Genomic DNA, 27,852 nt, shown 5'->3' with positions numbered 1-27,852 from the left:
AGGAGAGGAAATTGCTCAGAACTATCCACCTTCATGGAATACTTAAAGGCATCCATTGCTTTCACCTAAATATTAATCATAGAATCCCAGCCTGGTTTGGGTTGGAAGGGACCTTAAAGCTCCTCCAGCTCCAACCCCTGCCACGGGCAGGGACCCCTTCCACTGGAGCAGCTTGCTCCAAGCCCCTGTGTCCAACCTGGCCTTGAGCACTGCCAGGGATGGGGCAGCCACAGCTTCTCCGGGCACCCTGTGCCAGCGCCTCAGCACCCTCACAGGGAAGAGCTTCTGCCTAAGAGCTCATCTCAGTCTCCCCTCTGGCAGGTTCAAGCCATTCCCCTTGGCCTGGCCCTACAGGCCCTTGTCCCAAGCCCCTCTCCAGGTTTCCTGCAGCCCCTTTAGGCACTGGAGCTGCTCTAAGGTCTCCCCTTCAGGAGCCTTCTCTTCTCCAGGCTGCCCCAGCCCAGCTCTCTCAGCCTGGCTCCAGAGCAGAGCTGCTCCAGCCCTCGCAGCATCTCCATGGCCTCCTCTGGACTCACTCCAGCAGCTCCACATCCTTCTTGTGTTGGGGGACCCTGAGCTGAATGCACTGGTTTGGACCACTGGTTTTGGGAAGAGCCACTGCTGGGCTGGGTAGAGGATGCAGGCCTGGCTGCTGTGATTGATTAGCCAAGGGCTGGATGCTGGACTCAGGTCTCAGCTTGGTGGGTTTCATGGCACATCAGAAGATGCTCATCCAGCTTGGTGCCTCCTCCATCCTGAGTGATGCCCAGCGAGTAACCAGTGCATCATGAACAACAGCTTGGGTTGCTCATGTTCTCCATGAACCAGCTCTGCAGCTGTAAATCCTCACCCTCACTTGGACTCCTCTTCTCTTTGGCAGGGTACACTGCGGGGACTCCCTACAAGGTCCCACCGACCCAGAGTAACAACGCACCTCCTCCCTACTCGCCGTCTCCGAACCCGTACCAAACCGCTATGTACCCCATCAGAAGTGCCTATCCACAGCAGAACCTGTACACCCAGGTAGGTGCCTCCCCACCCACCACCTCACCCCACAGCGTGCAAATACAGCCTGAGGTTCCTACAGGGCTTCATCTTTGGCTGTCAGGGCTGAGCACCTATGTCCTGGTGGGATGGAGGTGCTCATGGTGGGGCTTGGTGCATCTCTGGGGTGCTGGGGTCTCTCTCCTGACTGCTCCATTGGATCCTCTGGATGAGACATGGTCTTACGTGGTTGTTGGTGTGTAGTGGAGTCAACACAGTGTCTCGATGAGGTTGGGAATCAGGTCTGTTCCCCCAGAATCACATGCTGGGGCCCCGTGGCTCCAGGATAGTCCCTGCACCCACCTCTCCCCGCCTTCCCCAGTCCTCAGTGTTGCTCTTCCTAAGGGCCACAAATGAGTCTAGGGTACCCAAGGTCCATTTGCTGGTGGCTCTTGGCATCTTACTGACTTGCATCACCCTCCTGCCAGCTCCCTTGGAAAACTCTTGTGGCTCTTTCACCAGCACAGGCTACTTCAGGCATGACCCAGATTTGTGTCCTTAGAGCAGCTCCTCCTCCAGCACCTGGATGGGTTTCCAGTGCCATCTTCTCTGCTCCTGCGTTGCCACCACCTCCAGCTATGTGCTGGGGCCAAGATCCTCCACAGGGGTGTGATTAAGAGCAGATGTCCTTTGAAAATCACCTCTATGCCCTTTCCCACTGAAGATCACAAGCTCCTCAGGGGTATCTGGCCCTACAGTCTCCATGGCTTTTCTCCCAACGACCTGACTTTCCAGGTCAGGATGGTGTTCCACTCCCTTCCCATTGCCTTTATGCATTCCAGAGGCCACCTCACATGTCCTCAGGTTCAGTTTCATTCTTCCTTATCCAGGTCTCCAGGCAGAAGGAGCTGGCTCATGGGAAGGACCAGCCCTTTGGCAGTGCTCAACTGGTGTCCCATGGGCAGCTCTTTGTACCAGCAGCTACACGTGACACCAGCTTGTCTTCGTTATAGAATCTTCACAACCTGGTTCGGGTTGAAGGGACCTTAAAGCTCCTCCAGCTCCAACCCCTGCCATGGGCAGGGACCCCTTCCACTGGAGCAGCTTGCTCCAAGCCCCTGTGTCCAACCTGGCCTTGAACACTGCCAGGGATGGGGCAGCCACAGCTTCTCTGGGCACCCTGGGCCAGCGCCTCAGCACCCTCACAGGGAAGAGCTTCTGCCTAAGAGCTCATCTCAGTCTCCCCTCTGGCAGGTTCAAGCCATTCCCCTTGGCCTGTCCCTACAGGCCCTTGTCCCAAGCCCCTCTCCAGGTTTCCTGCAGCCCCTTTAGGCACTGGAGCTGCTCTCAGGTCTCCCCTTCAGGAGCCTTCTCTTCTCCAGGCTGACCCAGCCCAGCTCTCTCAGCCTGGCTCCAGAGCAGAGCTGCTCCAGCCCTCGCAGCTTCTCCTCACCCAACACCCCAAGTCCTTCTCCTCAGGCTGCTCCATCCAGTCTCCCCCAGCCTGTGTTTGTGCTGGGGATTGCCCCTACCCAAATGAAGAGCCTTGTGTTTAAGACTGCTTGTGCAGCAGATCTAGAGGAGCCAAAGGCTTGAATCTCAGGGTGAAGGACTGTCCCAGTGGAGTCACTTTGGGCTCACGATACAGGCTGGCTTTGGGAATATCCTATGTCCCATCTCTGCAGGGGGTAAATATGAGGCTGTGATGCTGCATCACTGCTCATCCCATAGCAGGACCTACAGTATCTCCCTGCCCAGCTGACACCCCCTGCACACAGAGCTGGCCTTTGCCTCCATATAAAATACTGGCCTTCAAGTCACTGCTTTGGCTTGCACTGCCAATCCAGTGACAAAGACAATGGTGTTTTTTATCCCTTCTCCAACAGGGAGCTTATTATACCCAGCCAGTGTACGCGGCACAGCCTCACGTTATCCATCACACCACCGTGGTTCAGCCCAACAGCATCCCATCGGCCATCTACCCGGCCCCAGTCGCTGCACCCAGGACTAACGGTGTGGCCATGGGCATGGTCGCTGGGACCACCATGGCAATGTCAGCAGGTAAGAAGGCAAATCTCCCCGTGTTCTGAGCCGTAGTTTCATCTCTTGTTTGGGATGTATCCAAACAACCTGGGCCGGAGATTTATCCTGGATGAAGAGCTCTCTGTGCTGCCTGCAGCCTTGCAGGGTGTACCTGGATGTGGCTCCAGAAGCACTTTGAACACAGCTAATTGCTAGTTTTGCTTGCTGCCACCTCTCCTTTGCAGGCAGAAATGCTGCTGATACTGATGTAACTCAGCTTTTAGGTTAGCAGAGAGATCTTGTGTTTGGCTCACTCTAGAGACATGAACTCTTGCATCCTTAAATACATTATCCTTCCTTCATCTGCTCCATAATCAGAGGTATAACCAAGTTTGTCCATCCTCAGTATTGTATTTCTATCCTCAAGTTCCTTTTTTTGGACACTTAAATGGTCTTACTTTCAGTCAACAAAATGAACATTAACCTTGGATTCTGCATCCCAAATCCTTGGGAGTTTATGTGCAGGATTGCTTTTATTGGCAGCACAGCACATTAAGTAAGGATATAGGCTGGGTTTATTTTTCCCAAAGCCTGTATTTTTCTCATTAACAATTCCTAGGATTGTATATTGAATTATGCCAAGAAACACCTCATTCATCCTTCTGCATCTGCATTAGCTGTGAAACAGGGCTCTGTTACGGACCACAGTCCTTGTTGCAAGCAGAGATGCTGCAGCCTGGGTTTGACAAGAACCTCTCTGAGAGATTTACTGTTGCTTATACTGAGAGGTGGAGAGATGCACGTGAGATGCTTTAAATTCTCTATAGTAGCATTTGCAGTAGCCAGGAACTGAGATGCTGTTTTGAGCACCCCGTTACTCCCAGAGCAGAGTAGTTTAAGCTGTATCCTCCCTCCCCACATCTGCTGAAGGCACTGTGCAAATTCCCACCTAAAATCCCTCTGTGTATCAGCTGAAGGCTGAAAGAAAAGAGGATGCACGAGGTAGTTCCTTTGGTTTGTGGCTGGGAGCCGATCATTCCTACTGCATCCCAAGGCTCTCAGCTCTAGGGGGTTAAATGAAGCAAAACAGCTCCTCTGCCCTTGGGAGATGAATGGCAAAGCTCATCTTTATTTTCTCTGGAAGTTCTTGGCTTTTTCTCATCTCCTTTTACAATCCTCCTCCCATGCAGTTTGGTCCTTAGATGTTTGAGATCACTGCAGTGATTTGCTGTTGCAGCTGAGCCCAGTGCCTTTAGCAGGTGGAAGATATCAGCAGATTTCTGGCTACTTCTAGTCTTCAGGGACAAGGGAAATTAGGAAAAGATGAGTTAAGGCCAAAATCAGCATGGAAAATATGCTGGAGCTTCAGGTGGGTTTATTCTGTTCATGGTGTTGGCTGATACCAACCACATGACTCAGACACCTTTGATTCAGGTCTCACGGGCCAATGCTATTTGGGAGAGTGGAAGAAGGGGAAGAAAGGAGCTGATGCTGTGCCTGCCCCTTAGAATCGTAGAATCAACTGGGTCAGAAAAGACCTTTAAGCTCATCCAGTCCAACCATTCCCAGCACTGCCAGGGCCACCACTGCCCCATGGCACTGAGGCCTCGTCTCCACGGTGTGTGAACCCTTGCAGGGACGGTGACTGCAGCCCTGCCCTGGGCAGCCTGTTCCAATGCCTGAGCACCCTTTGGGGCAGGAATTGGTCCTCAGCTCCAGTGTAAACTCCCGTAACAGAGCTCTTCTCCATTTCTCCATGCTGTTGCAGGAACCTTGTTGACCACCCCACAACACACTGCCATCGGAGCACATCCAGTTTCTGTGCCAACGTACAGGGCTCAAGGAACCCCCACCTACAGCTATGTACCTCCACACTGGTAAACCCACTGGCCAATTCATGTAAGTGCTGCCTTGGCAGGTCTTGCTTTGCTCTTGTTGATTAATTAACCACCAAGCACTGCCGTTGCTTCTCTCCTTCCTGCAAAGCTGCTGAATCCCTTTCGCAAGGTGATGCTGTGTCTCCAGAAGAGCCTTTTAGCACTGCTCCCTAGTAAGGATAGCTGCATGGTGCTCCGTCATGGGGCTACAGAAGGTTTTAGCAAAGCACAGTTTACCTTGACCTTACATAGAATCATAGAATGATTTGGGTTGGAAAGGATCCTAAGATCATCCAGTTCCAACCCCCTGCCAGGGGCAGGGATGCCTCACACTAGACTAGGTTGCTCCAAGCCCCTGTGTCCAACCTGGCCTTGAACACTGCCAGGGATGGGGCAGCCACAGCTTCTCTGGGCACCCTGGGCCAGCGCCTCAGCACCCTCACAGGGAAGAGCTTCTGCCTAAGAGCTCATCTCAGTCTCCCCTCTGACAGGTTCAAGCCATTCCCCTTGGCCTGGCCCTACAGGCCCCTGTCCAAAGCCCCTCTCCAGCTTTCCTGCAGCCCCTTTAGGCACTGGAGCTGCTCTCAGGTCTTCTCTTAAGGAGCCTTCTCCAGGCTGAACAATTCCTTGTTTTTTATCCCTGCTAAAACATGGTGGGAGATCGTCCTGTTCATTATCATGGGGCTTGTGTGCAGCTGCTGCAACCAGCTGCAGGTTCCTGTCGTGCTCAGGATCCCCAAAATCGCAGCTGCTCATTTAAACACCCTCCTTGTGTTGATGGAGCTCTTGGTCCTTCATGCCCAATTAACAGGGAACGCAGCTGATGGGAACACATGATGCTGCATGGGGAGGCAGCGTGGATGAACCAGCCCTGGGGGCTATCTGAAATCTCTCCTTGCTGCATACATTACACTGAGCTAATCCTTCCCATGACAAATCGTTGTGCAATTAGCAGAGAGGATCCCATCTGCACATTTTTAATCCTCTGCAATGGATACCACCACTGAACTGCTGCTTCCTCAGCTCCCTGCCCAAGAAATTGCACACACAGTGGCACGAGGGATGGTTAAATCCCATGTACATCAGCTGTAGGTGCTGCTATAGCGGTGCAGAGGAGAGGAGAACAGCTCTGTCTGATCATAGGGTCACAAAATCAGTGAGGTTGGAAAAGAGCTTTAAGCTCATCCAGTCCAACCATTGCCAGCACTGCCAGGGCCACCACTGCCCCATGGCACTGAGGCCTCGTCTCCACGGTGTGTGAACCCTTGCAGGGACGGTGCCTGCAGCCCTGCCCTGGGCAGCCTGTTCCAATGCCTGAGCACCCTCTGGGGCAGGAATTGTTCCTCAGCTCCATCTAAACCTGCCCTGGTGCAGCTTGAGGCCGGTTCCTCTTGTCCCATCCCTTGTTCCTTGGGAGCAGAGCCCAGCCCCTCCTGGCTCCATCCTCCTCTCAGGCACTTGTAGGGAGCCATCAGGTCCCCCCTGAGCCTTCTCTTCTCCACACTGAACCCCCCAGGTCCCTCAGCCCTTCCCCATCACCCTTGGGCTCCAGGCCCTGCACCAGCTCCGCTGCCCTTCTCTGGCCCCGCTCCAACCCCTCAATGTCTCTCTTGCAGTGAGGGGCCCAGAGCTGAGCACAGGATTCCAGGTGCGGCCTCCCCAGTGCCCAGCACAGGGGCACAATCCCTGCCCTGGCCCTGCTGCCGCACTGGTGCTGATCCAGGCCAGGATGCTGGGGGCTTCCTGGCTGCCTGGGCACAAGCTGCTCCTGTTCAGCTCCATCAATCAGCACCTCCAGGGCCTTTCCTATGAGCAGTTTCCAGCCACAATTCCCAAGCCTGGAGCATTGCATGGGGCTGTTGTGGCCCAATTGCAGAACCCAGCACTTTGCCTTGTTGAACCTCATCCCATTAGCCACAGCCCAAATATCCAGACTGCTCTTTAGAACCTTCTTACCCTGCACCACTTGCTCCTAACTCCTTGTTTTCAATACCTCTGCTCTCTTCCAGATCCAGAGTCAAACATTGTATGCAACTACACAAGTCTTACATCGGTGCTGTGGCCGCTGTCCTGCAGCACCTCGTCTGTTTGCAAGAACAAAAGAAAACCAACAAAAGTGCAAGGGTCACTTTATGCATTCTTTAGTGGTTTTGTAAAAGCTGCTTTTTCTAATCTTCTGCCTCCCTTTTATTTTGTTGTTTTCTCCTCTCCCCCTTCCTCCTCCCCACCCCACATCCATTGTGTAACACACATACTGACACTGAGCAATAGTCGAGTTCTCTCTTTGGAGCCCTGTCATTGGAAAGCTCAGAATATTCCACTTTTTTGTTTTTCCAGCGTTGCCCAGCTGAGTGGTGCAAAGATCCCCCCACTTCTTGTTCGTTTTGGGTTCTTTTCATGATCTTTCTGTTGTCGTTGTTGTTGACAAGAGCCTAGATTTCCTTTGGCTAGTAAGAGTGGTTGATGTTCAGGGTACTACGTGAAAAGCACAGCGCTGGTAGGCAGGCTTCTTCTTCCTGTTTTGGTTTGGGTATTTTTAGTTGAAGAATATAAATTATTTAATCTTCCATAACATATTACAAGGAAAAAAAAAAAACTTGGTGTCTTCCAGATAGCTGTTGTGATAGATTATAAATGCATTATCTGCAGTGAAGTTCTGAACTCATCCCTTCTTTTGTAGGAGTTAAGAGAATATAAGTATCATTAGCGATGTAACACACTTGTCTTAGGAAGTATGAGGAATGGTCACCATCAGGTCTTTGGGCTGCTTTTTCCAACTGGGCAAATGGATCTTGTGTGATGGGAAGAGGGCAGCCGAGACACATGTGCCCTGGTAGCATCTTGCACCTCTTGGGTATATGGGATGCTCCCCATCGGCCATGTCCTGGGGCTGTGTGAGGGAGAAGGCAGCTTCTTCCCTGTGTGGCTACTGTTTGCAGGCAGAGATGGGCTGGGTGGCTGTTGAAGGAAGCAAGGAGATGTTCAAGGGTTGGTTTGAAGAGCTTCTCCAGGTCCAAGGGTTGATCTGAAGAGCTTCCCTAGGTCCAAGGCTTGGTTTGAAGAGCTTCTCTAGAGTCTCATAGTGTGGGAAAGGAGGAGAGCTGATTGATGGAGGACAGTCTTTGAGGTAGGGCAAGGGGGACGGGTGGCTTCACCTTTCACCTGTGTCATTGGCAGGGCTGAAACCAAACTGTGATTCCTCCATGGCAGTCAAGGTGCCCCCCTCATTCTTTGGGTTACAGCTGAGACTTCCAGGAGAAATGTTCATCCAAGCACAAATCCTGGCACCATAGAGAAAGGTAGGAGAGGGGGATGAGAGCAGCTGCTCTGCTTGGCCTGTGGGGAGAAGTGGAGGGGAAGAGGAAGCAATAGCAATAAACATGTCACCTTCCTCATGGGAAGGCACCTGAGGAAAGGTGAGAGCAGGGAAGGTGATCCACAGTTGACATGGACCAGGCTGGGATATGATGGGCACGCAGAGGCTGTGGGCACTGGGGTAGTTTCAGGGGGTTTTGGCTTTCCCAAGGGCATGAAGATGTGAGGCCAAGTGTGGCTGGTGACATCCCACCTTGGGGTATCCAAGTGGAGCAATAAGTTGTATGGAGGGCAGTAGAGAGAGGTTTTGCAGACAGTACCTGAGGCCAGTTTATCTTTAAGTCCTTATCATTAAACCCTGAGTAGAAACAAGGTTTTTCTTCTGTTTTGTGTTTCCTAAGACAAAACCACTGTTGGGTTTTGAGTTTTCCCTCAAGTGTGCCAAAAGAGTTACATGCACCAACAGTGTGTGTGCAGCTCGCATCTCTTGGGCTTCAAGGTTGTCACTATGGACCAAATCCAGAGCCTTTAAAGCAGTCAGGTTAGGAGGTGTGGGTGGGAATCCCTCCTGGCATTGCCTGTCATGGATTTCTGACCCATGCATAGTGTTGAGTCAGTGCCCAGATGTCTGTTGGTTGCTCTGCTTTGGATATGCCGTATCTCCGTATGGAGGTGGGGGCAGTGGGGAGCAGCATTGGAGAGTCACCTTGACTGGGACATGGTGGTGTAGAGATCAGACTGGAGGGTCTTTCGGAAGAGCAACGTGACCAGTTGTTGATACCAGGGTGAGACCTTGCTCTTGGTTGTGTTTCCAGCTTGGCTTCTGCTGCCATTGGGAGGAGTTATGGAGCTCCTTCCTATGAGCATGGTCCAAATGAGGAGAAACAAGCTTAGGGACCCAAGAGGACTTCTCCTACTGCTGGTTGGTCCCAGGTGGTTTGTCAGGTTGGGTGTTGGAACCAGCACTTCTGTATGGGAGTCATTTAGTTGGTCATGGGGCTTTTAAAGGAGATCTAACAAAGCTGTGGTTGACCTTCCCAATCTCAAGGGGAGCAGAGTAGGGGAAGACTGAACACCAGTGCTGTGGGGTCGGAAGGTGGATTTCTCCTGTGTGGTACTTTGGGTTGCACTTCGGGTTTGTATAAATGGAAAAGAGAAGAAAACCCCCCCAAAACCTAAGGGTTCACCTTGGCCAAGCCAAGGATTAGCACATAAAGAGCACCAGGACATTTGGAACCAATGTTACTACATCATCCTTCCACTGTTTGTAGCAGTTAAACTGGGTGGAAAACCACCCAGTAGATCACAGGACTTGAAGACCTCTCAATACCCTTCTTTCCTCTCATGTTGACTTCGTGCTATGTGTTAGGAGGTGTCTGTCAGCATGAAAACACATAGGGTAGAGTAAGCTCCAGCCAGAGGAATTGCGCTATGGCTTGCAGGGTTCAGTGTTATCACAGCCTAGGTTCTGCAGAGGAGGTCCTTCCCAGCAAACCTAGGCACCCTTCACCCTTAGCTGCTTTAGGAATGACTGCCAATACTTGGGTCCATGGCCAGGAAGGAGATGCCAGGCTTGCTGGTGAAAGGAAAGAGATCACTAAAGGTGGGGTAGAAAGCTCCAGGAGGATCACCCAGTGTTACCACTACTGAGATCTGACAGGGGTGGTTTAGTTTTAACTCCTTCCCCTGGATCAACAGTAGATCTGATGCTCCTCATCCTGTTATGCCCAGGCAGAAATGCCCATTAACTCAGCCAGGGTGTGGAGAGGTGAAGCATTCACTGCCTGTTAGGCGAGAGGCTCTAGTGAGCACGTTTGGAAACTGGTGGTGGGTTTAAGCTTGGACACTGCATGGCTCCAGGGCCACCACATGGCTCCAGGCTTGGGTAGCTCCTTCCCAAGGTGTCTTCATGTGTCCATGATGGTGGTGAGATGCTCCCTGCTACTGCATGGGGATGTGGGGCTTGATGCCCCTCAGCTCATGCCAGGAGTGACCTGCAGCCCTGTCCCCTTCCCTATGGAGGGATATGGGGGTTTAGGTAGATGGAATGATGAGAGGAAAGCCCATGATCCCAAGCCCTTTACTTGGCCAAGTCATGGCTTAAGTGAAGGTCCTGGGGAGGTTGCAGCCCGGTGGGGGACTCCCTTGTGGGGAACACTGATGGTGGCCACCAGCTTCTCAGATACTGCACTCCAGCAAAGCTTTGCTGATGTTAATTAAGCAAAAGGGTTTCCTATGGTGGAGGATCACACTGGGCATTAGCAAGGAAGAGGAGAAGGGGCTAAACCATCCTTAGGAACCTCTGAAGTGTCTCAGAGATTGATATTGCAGCTAAAGAGGAAGGAAAATCACCCTGAAACCACTGTTACGACCATGAACCCATCCCTGCCATTATCTCTGCTTGAAAACATGAGCTGTAACCCAAGATGTGGGGAGGGAAAAAGGCAAATTGATAGTGATGGTGACCCCCAACCTAAGTCAGCTCCTGTATCCATCACCCCTCCAAGTGGTTGAACCCTCCAGGTGACCATTTGCTCTTGTATTTAATGAGTAACAATAACCCAGGTCAGCTTTTGCAGTTCCAGGATGTACTTACCATGAAGTGTTATTGAAGGGCTTGGTTTGAAGGATGGAGGTTTTAGGGTATCCGTTTTCTCCCCATCCACCAACATCCCGCTGAATGGGGTCCTTCCTGAAACCCTCTCTCTTTGCCATCCTCTCCCTCCCCTCCTCCATCCCAGTGGATGCAGGGATATGGGATGATGTGGTCCCTGTCCGGAGGGTGTGAAATGGGATTTGGCTTTCTTAGAGGGATACACATTTGAGGATATTTTGAGGAAACCCACATTTGAGGGATAATTTTCCATAGGGAAACCCAACCAGCCGACAATAGCAATAAGAGCTGCTGGATATCCATAAATCCAGGGCTTTTGGGTTAGTTTTTATTAATTGTCAGTATTTTCAGGCCCTCCATCCATCCATCACCCCCAAAACACAGTGACCCTCTGCCCATCTTCCTTTCGCTCTGTCCTGAGCCCGTCGGGCTGCCAGCAGGATCAAGCTCCAGATGGTTTCTCTGCCATGCACTAGCATTCCCATAGGGAAAAAAGGAAAACAAAGCCTGTTGAGAGGGAGGAGAGCTTGCAAAAGGCGTTTTCCCAGCATATTGCACCGTGGCACTTAGGGATTTACCTGTAATCAGGCAAAATAACCTGGTACAGGGATGTTGGCAAAGCAGGAAGAGCAAAATCCATGCTTCAACTGCAGCAATTCCCAGTTGGAAACGCTCATTTGTGCTGTTTGTAGGGAAAAGCCTGTTGATGCAATACAGCCACCTGCAGCATCGCTGCAGCTCCCTACAAGGGATGGAGCTGGAGTTTCCCAGGGTGAAGGAGGTTTGGGATCAGAGAGGTTGGGAAGCATGGGAAGGAAGCAGAACTGAGCCAGTGGGGTGCAGGGTAGCACTCAAACCCTCCCGTTGCCATAGCACTGAGCAAACCCACGTTGGGTTTTACCCTTCTTTCTATGGAATTAGGTTTTTAGTCCCATTTTTCCCCCAAACCAGCTCATTTTTAAATAGTATTGGACCTCTTTAGCAAAAAATAAATACATAAATACCAAAAAGTAAGAGAAACAAAGATGAAACCTGGGAGTAACCATGTCTTCCAAGTCTCAAAGGTGTGGAGGGAACATGGCCTTGAAGTGATGCCCTGGAGAGCCCCCCCCACCCCAGCCTCGGTTTGTCCATCTGAAAGTGTCCATTTGGGTTTAGTTCCCTGGTTTTGGGTTTTGTTCTGGTTTTGGTTCTGAAGATCAGGTCGTGATCTCCCCCCCAGAGTTTGTAACTGTCCGATATTTCCTGTAAGATGTAGAACATTGGAGACCTATGAACATGTTTCCAAAAAAAAAAAAGCGATAAAAAATAAATAAAAGAGCCCAAGAGGGGGTTTGTGGTTGGTTTTTTGGTGGGGATGGGGTGGAGAAGTGAATGGGAGCAGCCATAAACCCATTTCTAGGTTGCTTGTGGAGCTCGGTGGTCGCCAACTCAACCTTGGGTGGGTTGTTCCGCTGAGCCCAACATGGCCACGTCAGTGTGATCCTATAGGAGTGTGTGAGCTTCATGGTGAGCAGAGTGGATCTCCTGGCCTGATTGAGGTGTTGGATAGAGATGTACATGCAGGAGACCAGCTTTGGCCAGATCAACCCATGCCCTGGGTGGGTTGTTGTTAGGTGGGAGTTGTTCCATGATCCACAGACTGTCATTAGACTGCAGTGTTGAGTGCTGGTGCCTCGTGATGGAAGGAAAGAGCTCATGATGTTCCTAGAGAGGCTTCAGTTCAATAGACCAAGAAGGTGACCGTGAAATGGCATCCCAGCTGCATGACATCCTCCACTGCGTGGTATCCTCCACTGCATGGTGTCTCCAATGGAGCTGTGCTCTGGCATCGTGGCTTTCCAGAGATGTTATCCATCAGGGCACCACAACGTGGCCACCTCCATCAGCATCATGGCTCCCAGGGATGCTCTCCATCAGCCCACCATGATATGGCCACCACCACCGATGTTGCAGCTCCAGGAGATGTTCTCCATCAGGGGACCACGATGTGGCCACCATCACCAGCATCATGGCTCCCAGAGATGCTCTCCATCAGCCCACCACGATGTGGCCACCACCACCGGTGTTGCAGCTCCAGGAGATGCTCTCCATCACCCCACCATGCCATGGCCACCACCAGTCCTTGGGGACAGGGAATCCTTCTCACCAGCTGGGCCAGACATTGGATTTGCCATGCTCCTGACGGACACCTTGGCGGCAGGAGCAGAAGCCAAGCTGCTGCCTCCAGCACTTCATGGCTCCACACAGGACTGGCTTTCATGCAGTGCCCAACATCCTCTGTCCCCTCCATGGGGTCTTTGTGGGTGTCACCGTCCCCCTGAGGCCACCCCCAGGCCTGGTGCCAGCTGTGAAGGACAAGGGATGGACCATGAATGAGGCTGCATTGGGCCCTTTGCACCACCCAAGTGGCTGGGGCCACTTGTGTCACTCCGTAGACCAACATCCGTGGTGGCTGTCGCTACCCAGGGCCATCCCTGTTGGAGGGGACACCTCCTCCTGCTAAAAGCAGCCACCCAGGTTGTCCCCACGTCACCAGCATCCCCCCGTAAGGATGCTGAGGCCCTGCAGGACTTGGCCACAGGCTCAGCAGGGTCAAGGTGACCCCAGATGGCCGGGGAAACCTGGGGTGACAGGAGCTGGATGGGACACAGTGCCCAGGATGCGCTTACAGAGCTCCACGTGCACGTGTGTCTGCATGTGCGACTAAGCATGTGCACGTGTGTGTGTGTGTGTGCAGGGGGGGGTTGCATGCGCACATGTGCATGTTTGTTCCATGCATACGTTTGCATGTGCAGTGGTGTGTGAATGGTGCCCATCTCTGTGTGTGCACACTTACAAAGCTCCGTGGGCAAGGATTGCTTTGCATGTGTGTGTGTGACTGCATACGTGTGTGTGTGTGACTGCATGCAAGTGTGTGTGTGTGTGTGACTGCATACGTGTGGGTGTGTGACTGCATACATGTGGGTGTGTGACTGCATACATGTGTGTGTGTGACTGCATGCAAGTGTGTGTGTGTGTGTGACTGCATACGTGTGGGTGTGTGACTGCATACGTGTGGGTGTGTGACTGCATACGTGTGTGTGTGACTGCATAACGTGTGTGTGTGACTGCATAACGTGTGTGTGTGACTGCATACGTGTGTGTGTGACTGCATACATGTGTGTGTGACTGCATGCAAGTGTGTGTGTGTGTGTGACTGCATACGTGTGGGGGTGTGACTGCATACGTGTGGGTGTGACTGCATAACGTGTGTGTGACTGCATACAAGTGTGTGTGTGACTGCATACGTGTGTGTGCATACGTGTGTGTGACTGCATACATGTGTGTGACTGCATACATGTGTGTGACTGCATACATGTGTGTGTGACTGCATACATGTGTGTGACTGCATACATGTGTGTGTATGACTGCATACATGTGTGTGTGACTGCATACATGTGTGTGACTGCATACGTGTGTGTGACTGCATACATGTGTGTGTGACTGCATACAAGTGTGTGTATGACTGCATACATGTGTGTGTGACTGCATACGTGTGTGTGACTGCATACATGTGTGTGACTGCATACATGTGTGTGACTGCATACATGTGTATGACTGCATACATGTGTGTGTGACTGCATACATGTGTGTGACTGCATACATGTGTGTGACTGCATACATGTGTATGACTGCATACATGTGTGTGTGACTGCATACATGTGTGTGACTGCATACATGTGTGTGACTGCATACAAGTGTGTGTATGACTGCATACATGTGTGTGTGACTGCATACATGTGTGTGACTGCATACGTGTGTGTGACTGCATACATGTGTGTGTGACTGCATACATGTGTGACTGCATACATGTGTGTGACTGCATACGTGTGTGTGACTGCATACGTGTGGGTGTGTGACTGCATACATGTGTGTGTGACTGCATACATGTGTGTGACTGCATACATGTGTGTGACTGCATACAAGTGTGTGTGTGACTGCATACATGTGTGTGTGACTGCATACATGTGTGTGACTGCATACGTGTGTGTGACTGCATACATGTGTGTGTGACTGCATACAAGTGTGTGTATGACTGCATACATGTGTGTGTGACTGCATACATGTGTGACTGCATACATGTGTGTGACTGCATACGTGTGTGTGACTGCATACAAGTGTGTGACTGCACACGTGTGTGTGACTGCATAACGTGTGTGTGTGACTGCATACGTGTGTGTGACTGCACACGTGTGTGTGACTGCATACCGTGTGTGTGACTGCATACATGTGTGTGACTGCATACATGTGTGTGTCTGCACACGTGTGTGTGACTGCACACGTGTGTGTGACTGCATAACGTGTGTGTGTGACTGCATACGTGTGTGTGTGACTGCATATGTGTGTGTGCATTTACATCAGTGCATGTGGGTTTGCATGAGCATTTATGCATGTGTTCATGCGTATACGTGTGCATGTGCAGCAGGGTGTGGACAAACCCATGTGGGCACATCTGTGTGTATGTGCACGTGAAGACATGCTTGGAGAGCTCCAGGTGTGTGTTTGCATGCACGTAGAACAGCATACACGTATGTCAATGTACATACATGTATGTAGATGTGCAGAGGTGGGTTTCCATATGCACATCTCAGTCTGTGCCTGTGCAGTGATGTGTGCACATCCCTACGTGTGCGTGCACATCTACATGCTCACACATACGTGTTTCCATGCAGACACGTGTGGCTGCAGCCCACGTGCAGCAGCCCCATTGCAGGGGGTTGTATGTGCATGTGTGAGGACACGTGTGCCCGTGCAGCTGCCCCTGTGTCACGCAGCAGCCCCACAGCCCGTGCCAGCACCCTGCAGTGTGTGACACCCGCTCTGTCCCCTCTGGGTGCCCTGCTTTGTGCATGGCTATAGGCACATGTATAGGTGCATGCACACATATGAGTGCACATGCACCTACACACATCCATTTGTGCACGTATGAGTGCACATTTATACATGTAAATGCATGTGAATGTGCTCTGTGGGGTGTTTTGAGCATACATGCTTTTCACATGCTATAGGAGTGCATGTGCAGATATAAGGGGATGGGGTGTATTAAAGCAGAACCACCCACAGCACCCCTTTGCACCAGCACCCAGCCCATCAGCACCCAGTCCACAGCTCCCCTGTACAGGAGTGATGAATACAGGGGGTGGGATGAAGGGGGGAACTCACCAAACCCCATTTAGAAGCAGCCTCCCATCTGCTGGAAGAGGCTCAGGGGTGCTGGGCTGCTCCATCCTGGACCTCACCAGATGCCCTCAGTAGGCTTCAGAGTTAACGCTCCCCCCCCAGCTTCCTGAAACCCCCTTTTCCCCCATGACGGACCCCCAGAGCCTCCCCCCCACCGTCCCATCACCCTCCCTTACCTTGGGGGGCCCATCAGTGCTCTTCAACCACATCCCACTCCCAGTGGGCAGGGGTCCATGGTGGGGTTCACCCCCTGCATCACTCCTCATCTCCGGGATGCGGGACACCCGGAACCTGTTGGGGGGCATCGCATCAGCTTGTCCCCACCCTGCAGAGAGGGGGACACACGGGGAGGGTCCCCACTCACCTGCCCACAGAGAGGATGGTGACCTCACTGGGCCGACCCCCGGGTTTGGGGCCCTTGGTGGCACTGAGCGCTGGCAGCACCTCGGGCCACTTCTGACCGCAGCGGGCACATGGGGCTGGGCCCTGCACTGTGTGCAGGTGCTGCTGGTGCTGGCAGGCGGGGGGAAACTGAGGCAGGAGGTGCAGCCTGGGGAGGAGGGGGAGACGGCATCAGCAGGGGGTTGGTCCTACCATGGGGGTCCTCGGTGCAGCTTTGGGGGGCTCCTTACTTATCTGGGGGGGTGCAGCCCGGTGGCTGTTGGCTGTGATGCTCCTTCAGCAGCTCCTCCAGCGCTGCAGCGTTTTCTATGGGGGGGACACCAAAAGGGGGTCATGGGGGGGGTCCAACCCTTTTCACCCCCACCCAGGGACCCCCCCCGACCTTTCTTCTCAGTGATCAACCGCACCAGCACCCCGATGGTGTCCTCATTGGCATCCTCCAGCTGGTAGATGGAGCTGGGACCTGGAGGTAGAAGTAGGGGGGGGGGTTCAGTGATTGAGGGATAAACCCCACCATGGATGAACAGGATGCCCTGGGACAGTGAGGACCAGAAGCAAGGGGGATGAGCTGGATGAGAGGAGATGGATGCGGGATGATGGATGCGGGACGATGGACGCGGGACGATGGACGCGGGACGATGGACGCGGGACGATGGATGTGGCACACCCAGGGCTCACCGGTGGCTCCAGGCTGGGGCTCCTTGCTGGTGGTGCAGTAGTAACCCTTCCTCTTCAGCAGGTTGCAGACCAGGATGCCCAGCAGCCCCATGGCGCAGAAGACTGGGACAATGGTCAGCACGGCCGCTTGTGCTGCTGCTGCCTCCTCCTCCTCTTCCTCACCCATCAGGGCCACCCATGTCCCATTGGTCCCCACCGGCTGCTCCAGTGTTTCAGGGCTGCGGACTCGCCGCCGGCCTGGGGATGGAAAGCACCGGATCAGCCTCAGGGAGGAGTTTGTTGGGATTGAATCCCATCTTCCCAAGAGCGCTGCTGCCCATAGGGAGGCAGAAACCACTCGTGTCAGGAGTGGAGACATCCCAGCATCCCTGCTCTATCAGCACCCACCTCGGCAGCCCGGGGTGCTGCGGGGAGCACTGGCGCAGGGCAGGCACCGGCCCAGGGGCTCCTTCTCGCCTTCAGGGCTGTAAAACCTGCGGGGTGGGACGGGAGGGTCAGGATGTGGCCCACGAGCGGCACCGGGGCTGTGGGGCTGCAGCATCCCCAGGCAGGGCTCACCCCAGCAGGCAGGATCCGCAGCGGCTGTCGGTCCCTGCGGTCCCCGGAGCCACCAGGATCCTGTTCCTATCCCGGCAGCGGGTGTGAGCAGAGCAGGATGTGTCCCCCCGTGAGAAGGTGCCGGGGGGACAAGCTCGGCACATCCCCACTGAGCCACATTCCTGCATGGAGGGAGAGGGAGGTGAGGGATGGATGGATCCAGCACCTTCCACCCAGGGTGGATGCACCGTGTCCTACCCCGGTGGGCTCCTCTCCAGGTGCACATCCTGGTGTCCCATGATCCCGGGGACCGCAGCTGCCGGCCCTTGCACCAGGGCTGCTCAGCACCTGCAGGAGAAGCAAAGAGAAGTGCTCAGCACCAGGAGCTGTGAGAATCCTGCTGCTGCCAGAGCTGTGCTGGTGGGGGTGCAGGAGAGGTGAACCCGTCACAAGTGATGTGATGGGTGCAAAGCCAGTGCATGGACCAGAGGGATTATCATGGAATCAGAATCCCAGCCTGGTTTGGGTTGGAAGGGACCTCAAAGCTCATCCAGCTCCAACCCCTGCCACGGGCAGGGACCCCTTCCACTGGAGCAGCTTGCTCCAAGCCCCTGTGTCCAACCTGGCCTTGAACACTGCCAGGGATGGGGCAGCCACAGCTTCTCTGGGCACCCTGGGCCAGCGCCTCAGCACCCTCACAGGGAACAGCTTCTGCCTAAGAGCTCATCTCAGTCTCCCCTCGGGCAGGTTCAAGCCATTCCCCTTGGCCTGGCCCTACAGGCCCTTGTCCAAAAGTGATGTGATGGATACAAACCCATTGCATGCATCATGGTGGATGCAAACCCATCACTACTGACATAGAATCATAGAATGGTTTGGGTTGGAAAGGCCCTTAGGATCATCCAGTTCCAACCCCCCTGCCATGGGCAGGGACACCCCACACTAAACCATGGCACCCAAGGCCTCATCCAACCTGGCCTTGAACACTGCCAGGGATGGAGCATTCGCAACCTCCCTGGGCAACCCATTCCAGTGCCTCAGCACCCTCACAGTAAAGAATTTCTTCCTTATAACCAATCTAAACTTCCCCTGTTTCAGTTTGAACCCGTTACCCCTTGTCCTGTCACTACAGTCCCTGATGAAGAGTCCATCCCCAGCATCCTTGTAGCCCCCTTCAGACACTGGAAGCTGCTCTGAGGTCTCCACGCAGCTTCTCTTCTCCAGGCTCAACAGCCCCAACTTTCTCAGCCTGGCTCCATACAGGAGCTGCTCCAGCCCCTGCTCATCCTCGTGGCCTCCTCTGGACTTGTTCCAACAGTTCCATGTCCTTTTTATGTTGAGGACACCAGAACTGCACACAATGCTCCAAGTGAGGTCTCCCGAGAGCAGAGCAGAGGGGCAGGATCACCTCCTTCGACCTGCTGCTCACGCTCCTCTTGATGCAGCCCAGGATACGGTTGCTTTCTGGGCTGCGAGCGCACACTGCAGCCGGCTCATGTTCATTTGCTCATTGACCAACACCCCCAAGTCCTTCTCTGCAGGGCTGCTCTGAATCTCTTCTCTGCCCAACCTGTAGCTGTGCCTGGGATTGCTCCTACCCAGGTGTAGGACCTTGCACTTGGCATGGTTAAACTTCATCAGGTTGGCATCAGCCCACCTCACAAGCGTGTCGAGGTCCCTCTGGACATGATGGACACAAACCCATCACCAGCGACGTGATGGATCCCAAGGCACCGCACGCACCACCGTGACACCAACCTGTCACAAGGGACGTGACAGATGCAATCCCATTGCATGCACAGGCATCACCAGCAACCTGATGAATGCCACCCCATCACACAGACCATGATGGATGCAAACCCATCACCAGTGACATCGTGGTGATAAACTGACTGTGGCTGATAAAACCCATCATGACCCTTGCTGAGGCCAAGGCACCCCAAGGAGCAGCCCCAGCCCCTGGGGTTCCCCCATGGTCCATCCCAAGAGCATCTCTCAGATACGGGACAACACAATGGTCCCAGCAGGAGCAGCGAGGGAGAAGCCACATTCCCAAACAGAAACTTCAGCAGAAGAGGGAAAAGGAGGAGGAAGGATGTGGGAGGGAAAGGGGGAACCTCAACCCAACCCAAGCATCTCCCCAGGGCTGGGCTGCTGCAAGCTTCCAGGTGGGAAATGTATTGGGGCGCCCTATTGTGGCCATGGGGTAGTGATGCTGGCCTGGGCTCTGGCATCAGAGGAGGCAGAAGCAGGGACGCAGGAGGATGGGATGGGATGGATGAGGCCATACTCACCCCCAGGACAGCGAAAAGCCACCAGCGCATCCCGCTCCTCTTCATCACCAGGGGAGACCTGCCCAGGGGAAGCACCAGGGTCACCATCCAGGGGAAATCCCAGCAGGGAAGCAGTTTGTGGACCCCTGTTCCCATCCACTGGGATGCTCCAAGGCATCTGCCTGGATACCCCTGCAGCAGTGGCTTCCACCACCCCCAGAAAGCCTTGTTAGAGGATTTATGGGATGCTCAGCATCATCTCCTTCCCTTGCAGATCCCAATTCCATCTGAAACAGAGGGACCAACCCTACAATGGAACTGTGCAAGGAGCAAGGGAAGGAGCAGGTGAGGGTGAACACCTTTAAATGAGGGTTTTCCTGCTCTGGAGGTGGCTCTTGTGCATCTGCCACAGGGAAATGAAGTCACTGAATAATAAAGAAGTATAAAAATCAAGTGAAATGAAACGTGGCTCCCGCAGGCTCATCCCCCCCTTTGGGCTGTAATTCCTTAAAGAATTCCTGAATCAATCCATGCTGACAGCACCGGGAAGGGAAGGGAGGAGTCAGGAACATCCCAAAGTCAGATCCAGCCCCTGTGCCCGCATGGAAACTGCCCCGGTTGTCACGGTCCTGTGACCACACCAGGGCCTCGTTACAGCCTCTGCTTCTCCTAATCAGTGCTTGGCATCACCCGTGGGAGATGCAGCCAATGACCCATGGGAGGGGGGATGCAGGGGGTGAATGGGGCAGAGCTGGGCAATGACAGGACCTGGGTTGGGATGTGATGGCCCAGCCCAAAATGAGCATCCTCTGTGCTCCAGTTGCTCCCAGTAACTCCCAGTAAGGGAGCACCCCTCAAGGTGCCAGCATGGAGCCCATCTGGGAGCCGCATCCCCAAGCCCTATCTGCACCAGCAACAACACCTATGCCAAGCTGGGACCCCATGATTTTGGGGGGGACTGAGTCCGCTGCCACCATCACCCCATCATGTACCACCTCCCCACTGAGCATCATCCCGGTGTAATGGCATTCCATGGGGACACCTCCAGGACTTGGGATGTGCCCCTTGACTGTGGAGGGAGGATGAAACTGGTGCAAAGCCTCCACCCTGTAAGCCAGCACTACTCAAACTCGAGCTTAAGGTTTAAGCCCAACATCAAGCTTATTAATCCTTGAGGGTGGTGGTATTTGAGTGTTTAATAGCAGCACCTTAGGGACACCCTGAGGTGTTTGGGATGCTGCCGTGCCAGGAAAGGAGCAGCAATGGCCTTGGAAGGGGATGCCCATGGCAGGCGGTTGGAACTGGATGATCTTAAGGTCCTTTCCAACCCTGACTATTCTATGATTCTATGAGCAGGTCCCACTGTGCCCAGGGGACCATGAGCTGTGGATAAGTGATGCCATGGGCCAGCAGAGCCCATATCATAGAATCCCAGAGTGGTTTGGGTTGAAGGGAACTTAAAGCTCCTCCAGCTCCAACCCCTGCCACGGGCAGGGACACCTTCCACTGGAGCAGCTTGCTCCAAGCCCCATCCTGGCTCAAGACAAATGGATTTAATCCCCACCAGGAACAGCGCTGGCCCCAGGTAAAGCAGGTCTGAGGCCAAGCTTAATACCCAAGGATTAAGAGCATCCTTTGGATGACCAAGACCCTGCCATGGGGATGCAGGAGGTCCCAGGACCAGAGTTCCAGCTCCTGGCTGTCAGTGGAGCTTTTGGGGAGCAGCTCAGGGACACTGCAGCTGGGGATGGGGGATGCAGGCACAAACCCATCCCCTGCATGGTGGGATGCTCAGCGCAGCAGGGAAGCCCTGAAGCTCCCATAGGAAAACCAAACCCAGCACAATTTACTTGCCAAAAACTAGAAGGAACCAAAAATAACCCCACCAGGGCCAGCCCTGGCTGCTCTTCGGGGCCACCCCAACCTCCACCAGCTCCAAACCCCACTTGCATCAATGCAAACACACCGGGGAAGGCAACTGGGGTCTGGAATTCCCCCGTTCCCACTGGATCACGTAAGCCTTTTATTCCCAGCATGCCCTTAAGAGACCCTGTAACCCAAAGCTGCCCACTGGGATTCCAGCGAGGGCTTCCCCTCCCCATGGGGGAGCCGGGTTTCAGCCGATGGCTCCTGCAGATAAACGGGCTAAAAAACGAGCAGCTGCTCGGGAACACTTTGGGAACGGCTCTTGGAGGCAGCGTGGGACAAGGGGGGGATTATCCGGTAAACTCAGCGCTATCGCATCCCCCCGGGCCCCATCGGAACAACGAAACCAATACAGAAGCGCAGTCTCTTAAAGGCAAATGATGGCAGGGAGCATCGCTGTCGCGCTGAGCCCAGGCAGCAGCATCCTCCGGCCCCGCTTTGGGGGGGCAGCCCCTCACCGCGGCATCCCGCCCGCTGCAGGGGCTTGGCTGTGATTTTCCAGCTCTGCTGCGGCTCCCATCCCGTTTTCCAGGCAGCGGATGCGGAGTTTTCCCTTAACCTACTTCTTCCCTTCTCCACCCTTTATCCTAACCCACATTCGCGCTGCGGCAGCCGGAGCCAGCACCGGGGGGGCTCCAAATCACCGCATCCCACTTCGGGCGACGCTCCCCCCGTATCTCCTTAAGGATAAGGTCAAGGAATAACACACACCCCCCCCCCCCCCCATAGCAAACACACCCCCAAAAGCACCCCCTTTACACAGCCCGAAGCTGCAGCACCCCCCCAAGGGGTATTTAACCCATTAAAGGGGGTGACCCTTTATGGATGAGCCCCCCCAAAGCAAAGAGGGGGTCCCGGGGGTGCCCCTTACCTGCCCCTGCCGCTGGGCCGCCGCGCTCCCCTCCGGCTCTTTATGAATGAACCCGCGGGCGCGCTACTCCGGCTCGCCACGCCCCTTTTCCATGACGTCACGCAGAGAAGCTCCGCCCAGCCCAGCACTTAGCCCCGCCCTTGCCTCCAGCAGCGCCCCCTGCCGGGCGCGGAGGGAGCAGCGGGAGGGAAGAGTGATGGGAGGGGGGGATTTGGGGGTGTTTGGCTTTATCCTAAAGGAGGAGGGGTTTTGGGGGGGGAAAGGGAAAAACGAGGATTTTACATATGGAACAGGAAGGTTTTAAAGAAATAAGGGTGTTTTGACCCATACGGGCACCGTAGGGGGGCACCCATGGGTGCTGCACCCTGCTTTCCTATGTGCCCTATAGTGCACCGCATCCTGGACTCGTCCCCTTCCACAGGGGACAGGTTTCCCACGCTGGAACACCCCCGTTGCCTTCAGGCCGGGTGCTCCCAGTGACTCCTGTTCTGGCTGTTTGTCCTTCCATCGCTCCCAGGGGACAGCAAGGGGCTGGGATACATCCCAATGAGGGAGGGATCCCCCCTGACATCCCCCCTTGGGAGTTATCCAGGAGGGAATGACCCACCCCCAAGGAAAAGGACAAGGCTTCATTTTGACACAGGTGACCTCTCATGACAAAAAGCCCCCAAGTGACCAAAATCCTGCTCCTTCCTTCCCAAAATGTCCTCATCATCCCAGTGTTAACTCCATCCTGGATGGAGAGATGGGCATGGGACAGCAGCATCCCTGTCACTCACTCAGGGCTTCGTGGGGATGGGGTCACCCCCATTCATCCCTGCCACCGCTGTTATCACTCATCCCATGGGGACAAGAAGGCTGGGCCTCACCTGGACCCTGGGGTGAAAGCAGGAAAATGGGAGGAAAAAAGGGCAAATGGGGGGAATTTGGTCCAGGAAAGCCTCAGTTTTAAGGTCCCAACTTCTGTCACCACGATTTAGGGGTGCAGGAGAGCATCCCTGCTGCCTGGCACAGGGATGCGAAGATCCTTGTCCTCGTCCAGAAGATGCTTTGAACACCAAAGGCGCCTTCATCCTGCTCCAAAGCTGCGAAGCCCCATGGGAATCACAGAGATTGGAATGGGGGATCCCTCAATTCCCCCTCTCCATCAGTCCTCCCCTCCCTGCATGGTCCAGCTCCATCAGTGGGGTCCAGCTCCATCTCGGGGCAATGAACCAGGAAGGTTTTAACCCCCCATCTCCAGAGCAGAGCGAGCAGCAGCGCTGTGATGATGCTCCTGACCCCCCCATAATAAACGAGGATGTTTATATATATAATATATATATATTTAAAACAAACAAACAAACAAACAGAGCTATCTGGGTGCTGCGATGGAGCGAGCGGGTTAGCGGGAGGCCCGGGGCGAGGGGGACACCACGGGCAGATTGTCCCTGGGATGCTCCCATGGCATGGCTGGGGGTCCCAGGGGAAAAGGGGGGGGGGGTGACAGGGCTCTGACTCCCTGTCCCCCCCCCAAAGCAGGCACACACACAACCGGAGAGCAAGGCAGGTTCCTGGCTGTACACAGCATCCTCCGGCCGGTCCCCAGGGATGCTCCTTAACGCCTTCCTCCTTCGTTAGCGCCTTCCCAAGTGGACTCATCCCCCTCCCCATCTTCTCCACACCCCCAAATCGGTTCGTGTCCCACAGCCCCCCCCTCCCCAGTCCCGCGTGGTGGCTGTGGGGGAAAGTGGGGGGACCGGGGCTCATCCCCCCCAACCCCGAGCACACAGAGAGCAGCCGGGTTGGAGATGAGAGGCGCTGGGGCTGGGGGTGGCGGGGAGGGGGGTCAGGACCCCCATCCTCTGCATACAGGGGGGCCAGCACCCCCCTTCCTCGCCGGGCTGGCCCTGGGGGGCTGTGGCTGTTCATGCTCTCCAGAGGAGGAGGTGGTTGGTGCTGTCGTCCCTTCCCACCGTCTCGCTGCTGCTGGTCAGGCGGAAATCCTCGTATCCGTCCCCGCCGCTGATCACCAGCATCTTGGGCTTGGAGAGAGCCAGGGCAGGGGCACGGGGACGGGATGGGTCTCGTTTCTCTGCCTCGCTTGGCTTCTCGGCCCCTGCCGTGTGGAGAACACCGACGTGCTGTCGGATGGGCCCGCACGGCTCCCATGTTCCCAGCAGCACCGCGGCAGCAGCATCCCACTGGTACCATCCCACCAGCATTGCCCCACCAGCATCGCCCCACCAGCATCATCCCAGCATCCTCCTATCAGCACCATACCACCAGTATCCCACCAGCATCCTCCTACCAGTGCCATCCCACCAGTATCCCACCAGCATCATCCCAGGATCATCCCAGAATCATTCCAGCAGCATCATTCCAGCAGCATGATCCCAGTATCATCCCACCAGTATCACCCCACCATCATCATCCCACCAGCACTATCCTAGCATCATCCCAGCACCATCCCAGCATTAGCATCCCATCAGCATCATCCCAGCATCCTCCTACCAGCACCATCCCACCAGCATCCTACCAGCAGCGTCCTACCAGCATCATCCCAGAATCATCCCAGCAGCATCATTCCAGCAGCATGATCCCAGCATCCTCCCACCAGTATCACCCCACCAGCATTGCCTCACCAGCATCGTCCCACCAGCACTATCCTAGCATCATCCCAGTGTCATCCCACCATAAGCATCCCACCAGCACCATCCCAGCATCCTCCTATCAGCAGCATCCCACCAGCATCATCCTACCAGCATCCCACCAGCACTATCCTCACATCAGCCTCCCAGTATTAACCTCCCAGCATCATTTCACCACTAGCATCCCACCAGCAACATCCCAGCATCCTCCCACCAGCACCACCCTACCAGCATCCCACCAGCACAACCCCAGCATCATCTTCCCATCTTCCCAGCATCATCTGAACATCAGCCCCCCAGCATCCTCCCACCAGTATCCTCCGAATGTCACCACCACTTTCCCAGGTGCCACATCTTGGTCCCCAAAAATCTCCTCCCATCCCCAAATTATCCCCTCCCATCCTTATTAGCCATTCCCACCCAAATTACCTCATTCCCCCTTCATTGCCTGCATCTCCCCATCCCACCCCTCAAAGGTGGTGACACTCTGGTGGCTTTTCCCCATGAGAATTAGGGTTTCCCAGGGAAACCTGGGGTCACTCGAGCCATCCCCAAACCCTGCAGGGGCAGCTTAACACCCAATTCCCTCCCTTCCCATTTTCCTCCTTGGATTCTAAGGGTGGAGCAGGCACTCTGATGGCCACATTCCGAGGTTATCCATCAGCAGGACAGCATTCCATTGCCTTGGATTGGGTCAGGATTGCTCCCCCCCCCATTATCCCACCTACCGCTCTCCCTCGGCAATGGGAAGAGGACTTCGAAGCCATCGGGCAGCTCGATGGCGGTGAGGAAGCGGACGTGGCCGGTGTGGCCCTGGGACAGCCCCACCAGCGCTGGAGCTGCCTTGGCTGACACGGACAGGGTCAGCACCACGCCGGCGCTGGTCCCGATCCATAGCAAATCCTTGCACGCCAGGAGAGCCGTGATCCGCAGGCAGGCGGCCTTGTGCTGCCGGATAATGGCATCCGAGCCTGTGGAGCACGCGGCCGTCAGCTTCCCACCCTGCCCGGCATTCCATGTCTCCATTCCCGGGGTGCCTGCGGCCCATGGGACATGGGGAAGGGACATCGCAAGCCCCCCGGCTGGTATAAAGCACCCCAGGCTGCTGTCAGATGGCGATGCCTGGTGATGGGATTGCGCAGGTACTTTATTATCCTGTGGGATTATGAAGATGCCCAGGGATCTGTTTCTCCATATGGGATTATGCACAGGCTCAGGGGCTGCCTGATATCCATGTCGGAATGTGCAGATGCCCAGAGGCTGCCCGATTCCAGGGTGGGACTTTTCACATGCCATCTAGGGGATTCCCTGCTATCCTATGACATTATGAAGCCATCCAAGGGATTCCCTATTATCCTGTGGCATTATGAAGCCATCCAAGGGATTCCCTATTACCCTGTCCATTATGAAGCCATCCAAGGGATTCCCTATTACCCTGTCCATTATGAAGCCATCCAAGGGATTCCCTATTACCCTGTCCATTATGAAGCCATCCAAGGGATTCCCTATTACCCTGTCCATTATGAAGCCATCCAAGGGATTCCCTATTACCCTATGGGATTATGAAGCCATCCAAGGGATTCCCTATTACCCTGTCCATTATGAAGCTATCCAAGGGATTCCCTATTACCCTGTCCATTATGAAGCCATCCAAGGGATTCCCTATTACCCTATGGGATTATGAAGCCATCCAAGGGATTCCCTATTACCCTATGGGATTATGAAGCCATCCAAGGGATTCCCTATTACCCTGTCCATTATGAAGCCATCCAAGGGATTCCCTATTACCCTATGGGATTATGAAGCCATCCAAGGGATTCCCTATTACCCTGTCCATTATGAAGCCATCCAAGGGATTCCCTATTATCCTGTGACATTATGAAGCCATCCAAGGGATTCCCTATTACCCTGTCCATTATGAAGCCATCCAAGGGATTCCCTATTACCCTGTCCATTATGAAGCCATCCAAGGGATTCCCTATTACCCTGCGGCATTAGGAAGTTGTCCAAGGGATTCCCTATTACCCATTGGCATTATGAAGCCATCCAAGGGATTCCCTATTACCCATTGGCATTATGAAGCCATCCAGGTTATTCCCTATTACCCTGTGAGATTACGCTGATACCCAGAAGTTGCCTTCTTCCTACATGGGATTATGCAGCCACCCAGGGCTTGTCCTGTTGCCCCACGGGCCGGGATGCAGGAGATACCACATTTCCCAGCACTGGCTGCTGCAGAGCATCCCATCTCCACGGCAGACGATGGCCACGGGGACCACTGGTGACAGCGATGGAGCTGGCGCCCGCTGGTGGCACTTACCCGCGAGCATCTTGTGCACCGGGGGGGTGATATCAGCCTCGGCCAACTGCTCGTAGCTGGTGGCGTGGTAGAGCCGGACCTGGGCACTGCTCTGCAGCGCGACCCACACGCCCGTGCCCGAGCTCACCATGCAGGTGACGCTGCGCCCGCTGTCCTGCCCCACCTGGAGCGTGTGCTGCA

General features: G+C 54.5%; 3 protein-coding genes across 4 annotated transcripts in view; 1 reads left to right on the top strand and 2 right to left on the bottom strand.

The window, feature by feature from the left end:
• FAM168A (family with sequence similarity 168 member A) overlaps positions 1-12,129 on the top strand; it is a 184,486-nt gene extending 172,357 nt beyond the window's left edge. For both annotated transcript variants that reach the window (XM_080613618.1, XM_080613619.1), the window contains exons 6-9: positions 881-1,023; positions 2,871-3,045; positions 4,775-4,905; positions 6,893-12,129. In XM_080613618.1, the coding sequence (XP_080469744.1) occupies positions 881-1,023; positions 2,871-3,045; positions 4,775-4,887 (431 nt within the window). In that variant the 3' untranslated portion in view covers positions 4,888-4,905; positions 6,893-12,129. The remainder of the gene's footprint in view (positions 1-880; positions 1,024-2,870; positions 3,046-4,774; positions 4,906-6,892) is intronic.
• Positions 12,130-13,121: 992 nt separating this feature from the next.
• On the bottom strand, positions 13,122-19,991 carry RELT (RELT TNF receptor; the record flags this gene model as incomplete). The annotated part of the gene is made up of 10 exons (XM_080613469.1): positions 13,122-13,160; positions 16,212-16,326; positions 16,400-16,585; positions 16,668-16,743; positions 16,820-16,900; positions 17,116-17,352; positions 17,503-17,588; positions 17,674-17,834; positions 17,911-18,000; positions 19,947-19,991. 10 exons carry the CDS (start codon positions 19,989-19,991, stop codon positions 13,122-13,124), a joined length of 1,116 nt encoding a protein of 371 aa, XP_080469595.1.
• A 4,638-nt stretch (positions 19,992-24,629) lies between these two features.
• ARHGEF17 (Rho guanine nucleotide exchange factor 17) overlaps positions 24,630-27,852 on the bottom strand; it is a gene marked incomplete at both ends in the record, with an annotated part of 36,980 nt that continues 33,757 nt past the window's right edge. Inside the window, 3 exons of the mRNA XM_080612900.1 lie at positions 24,630-24,820; positions 26,081-26,323; positions 27,673-27,847. Of these exons, the coding sequence (XP_080469026.1) occupies positions 24,630-24,820; positions 26,081-26,323; positions 27,673-27,847 (609 nt within the window). The remainder of the gene's footprint in view (positions 24,821-26,080; positions 26,324-27,672; positions 27,848-27,852) is intronic.

Source organism: Psittacula echo (assembly GCF_963264785.1).
Source record: "Psittacula echo genome assembly, chromosome: 3".
NCBI lineage: Eukaryota > Metazoa > Chordata > Aves > Psittaciformes > Psittacidae > Psittacula > Psittacula echo.
Note: the sequence above shows the minus strand (reverse complement) of the source record. Positions and strands in the feature narration are given on the sequence as shown.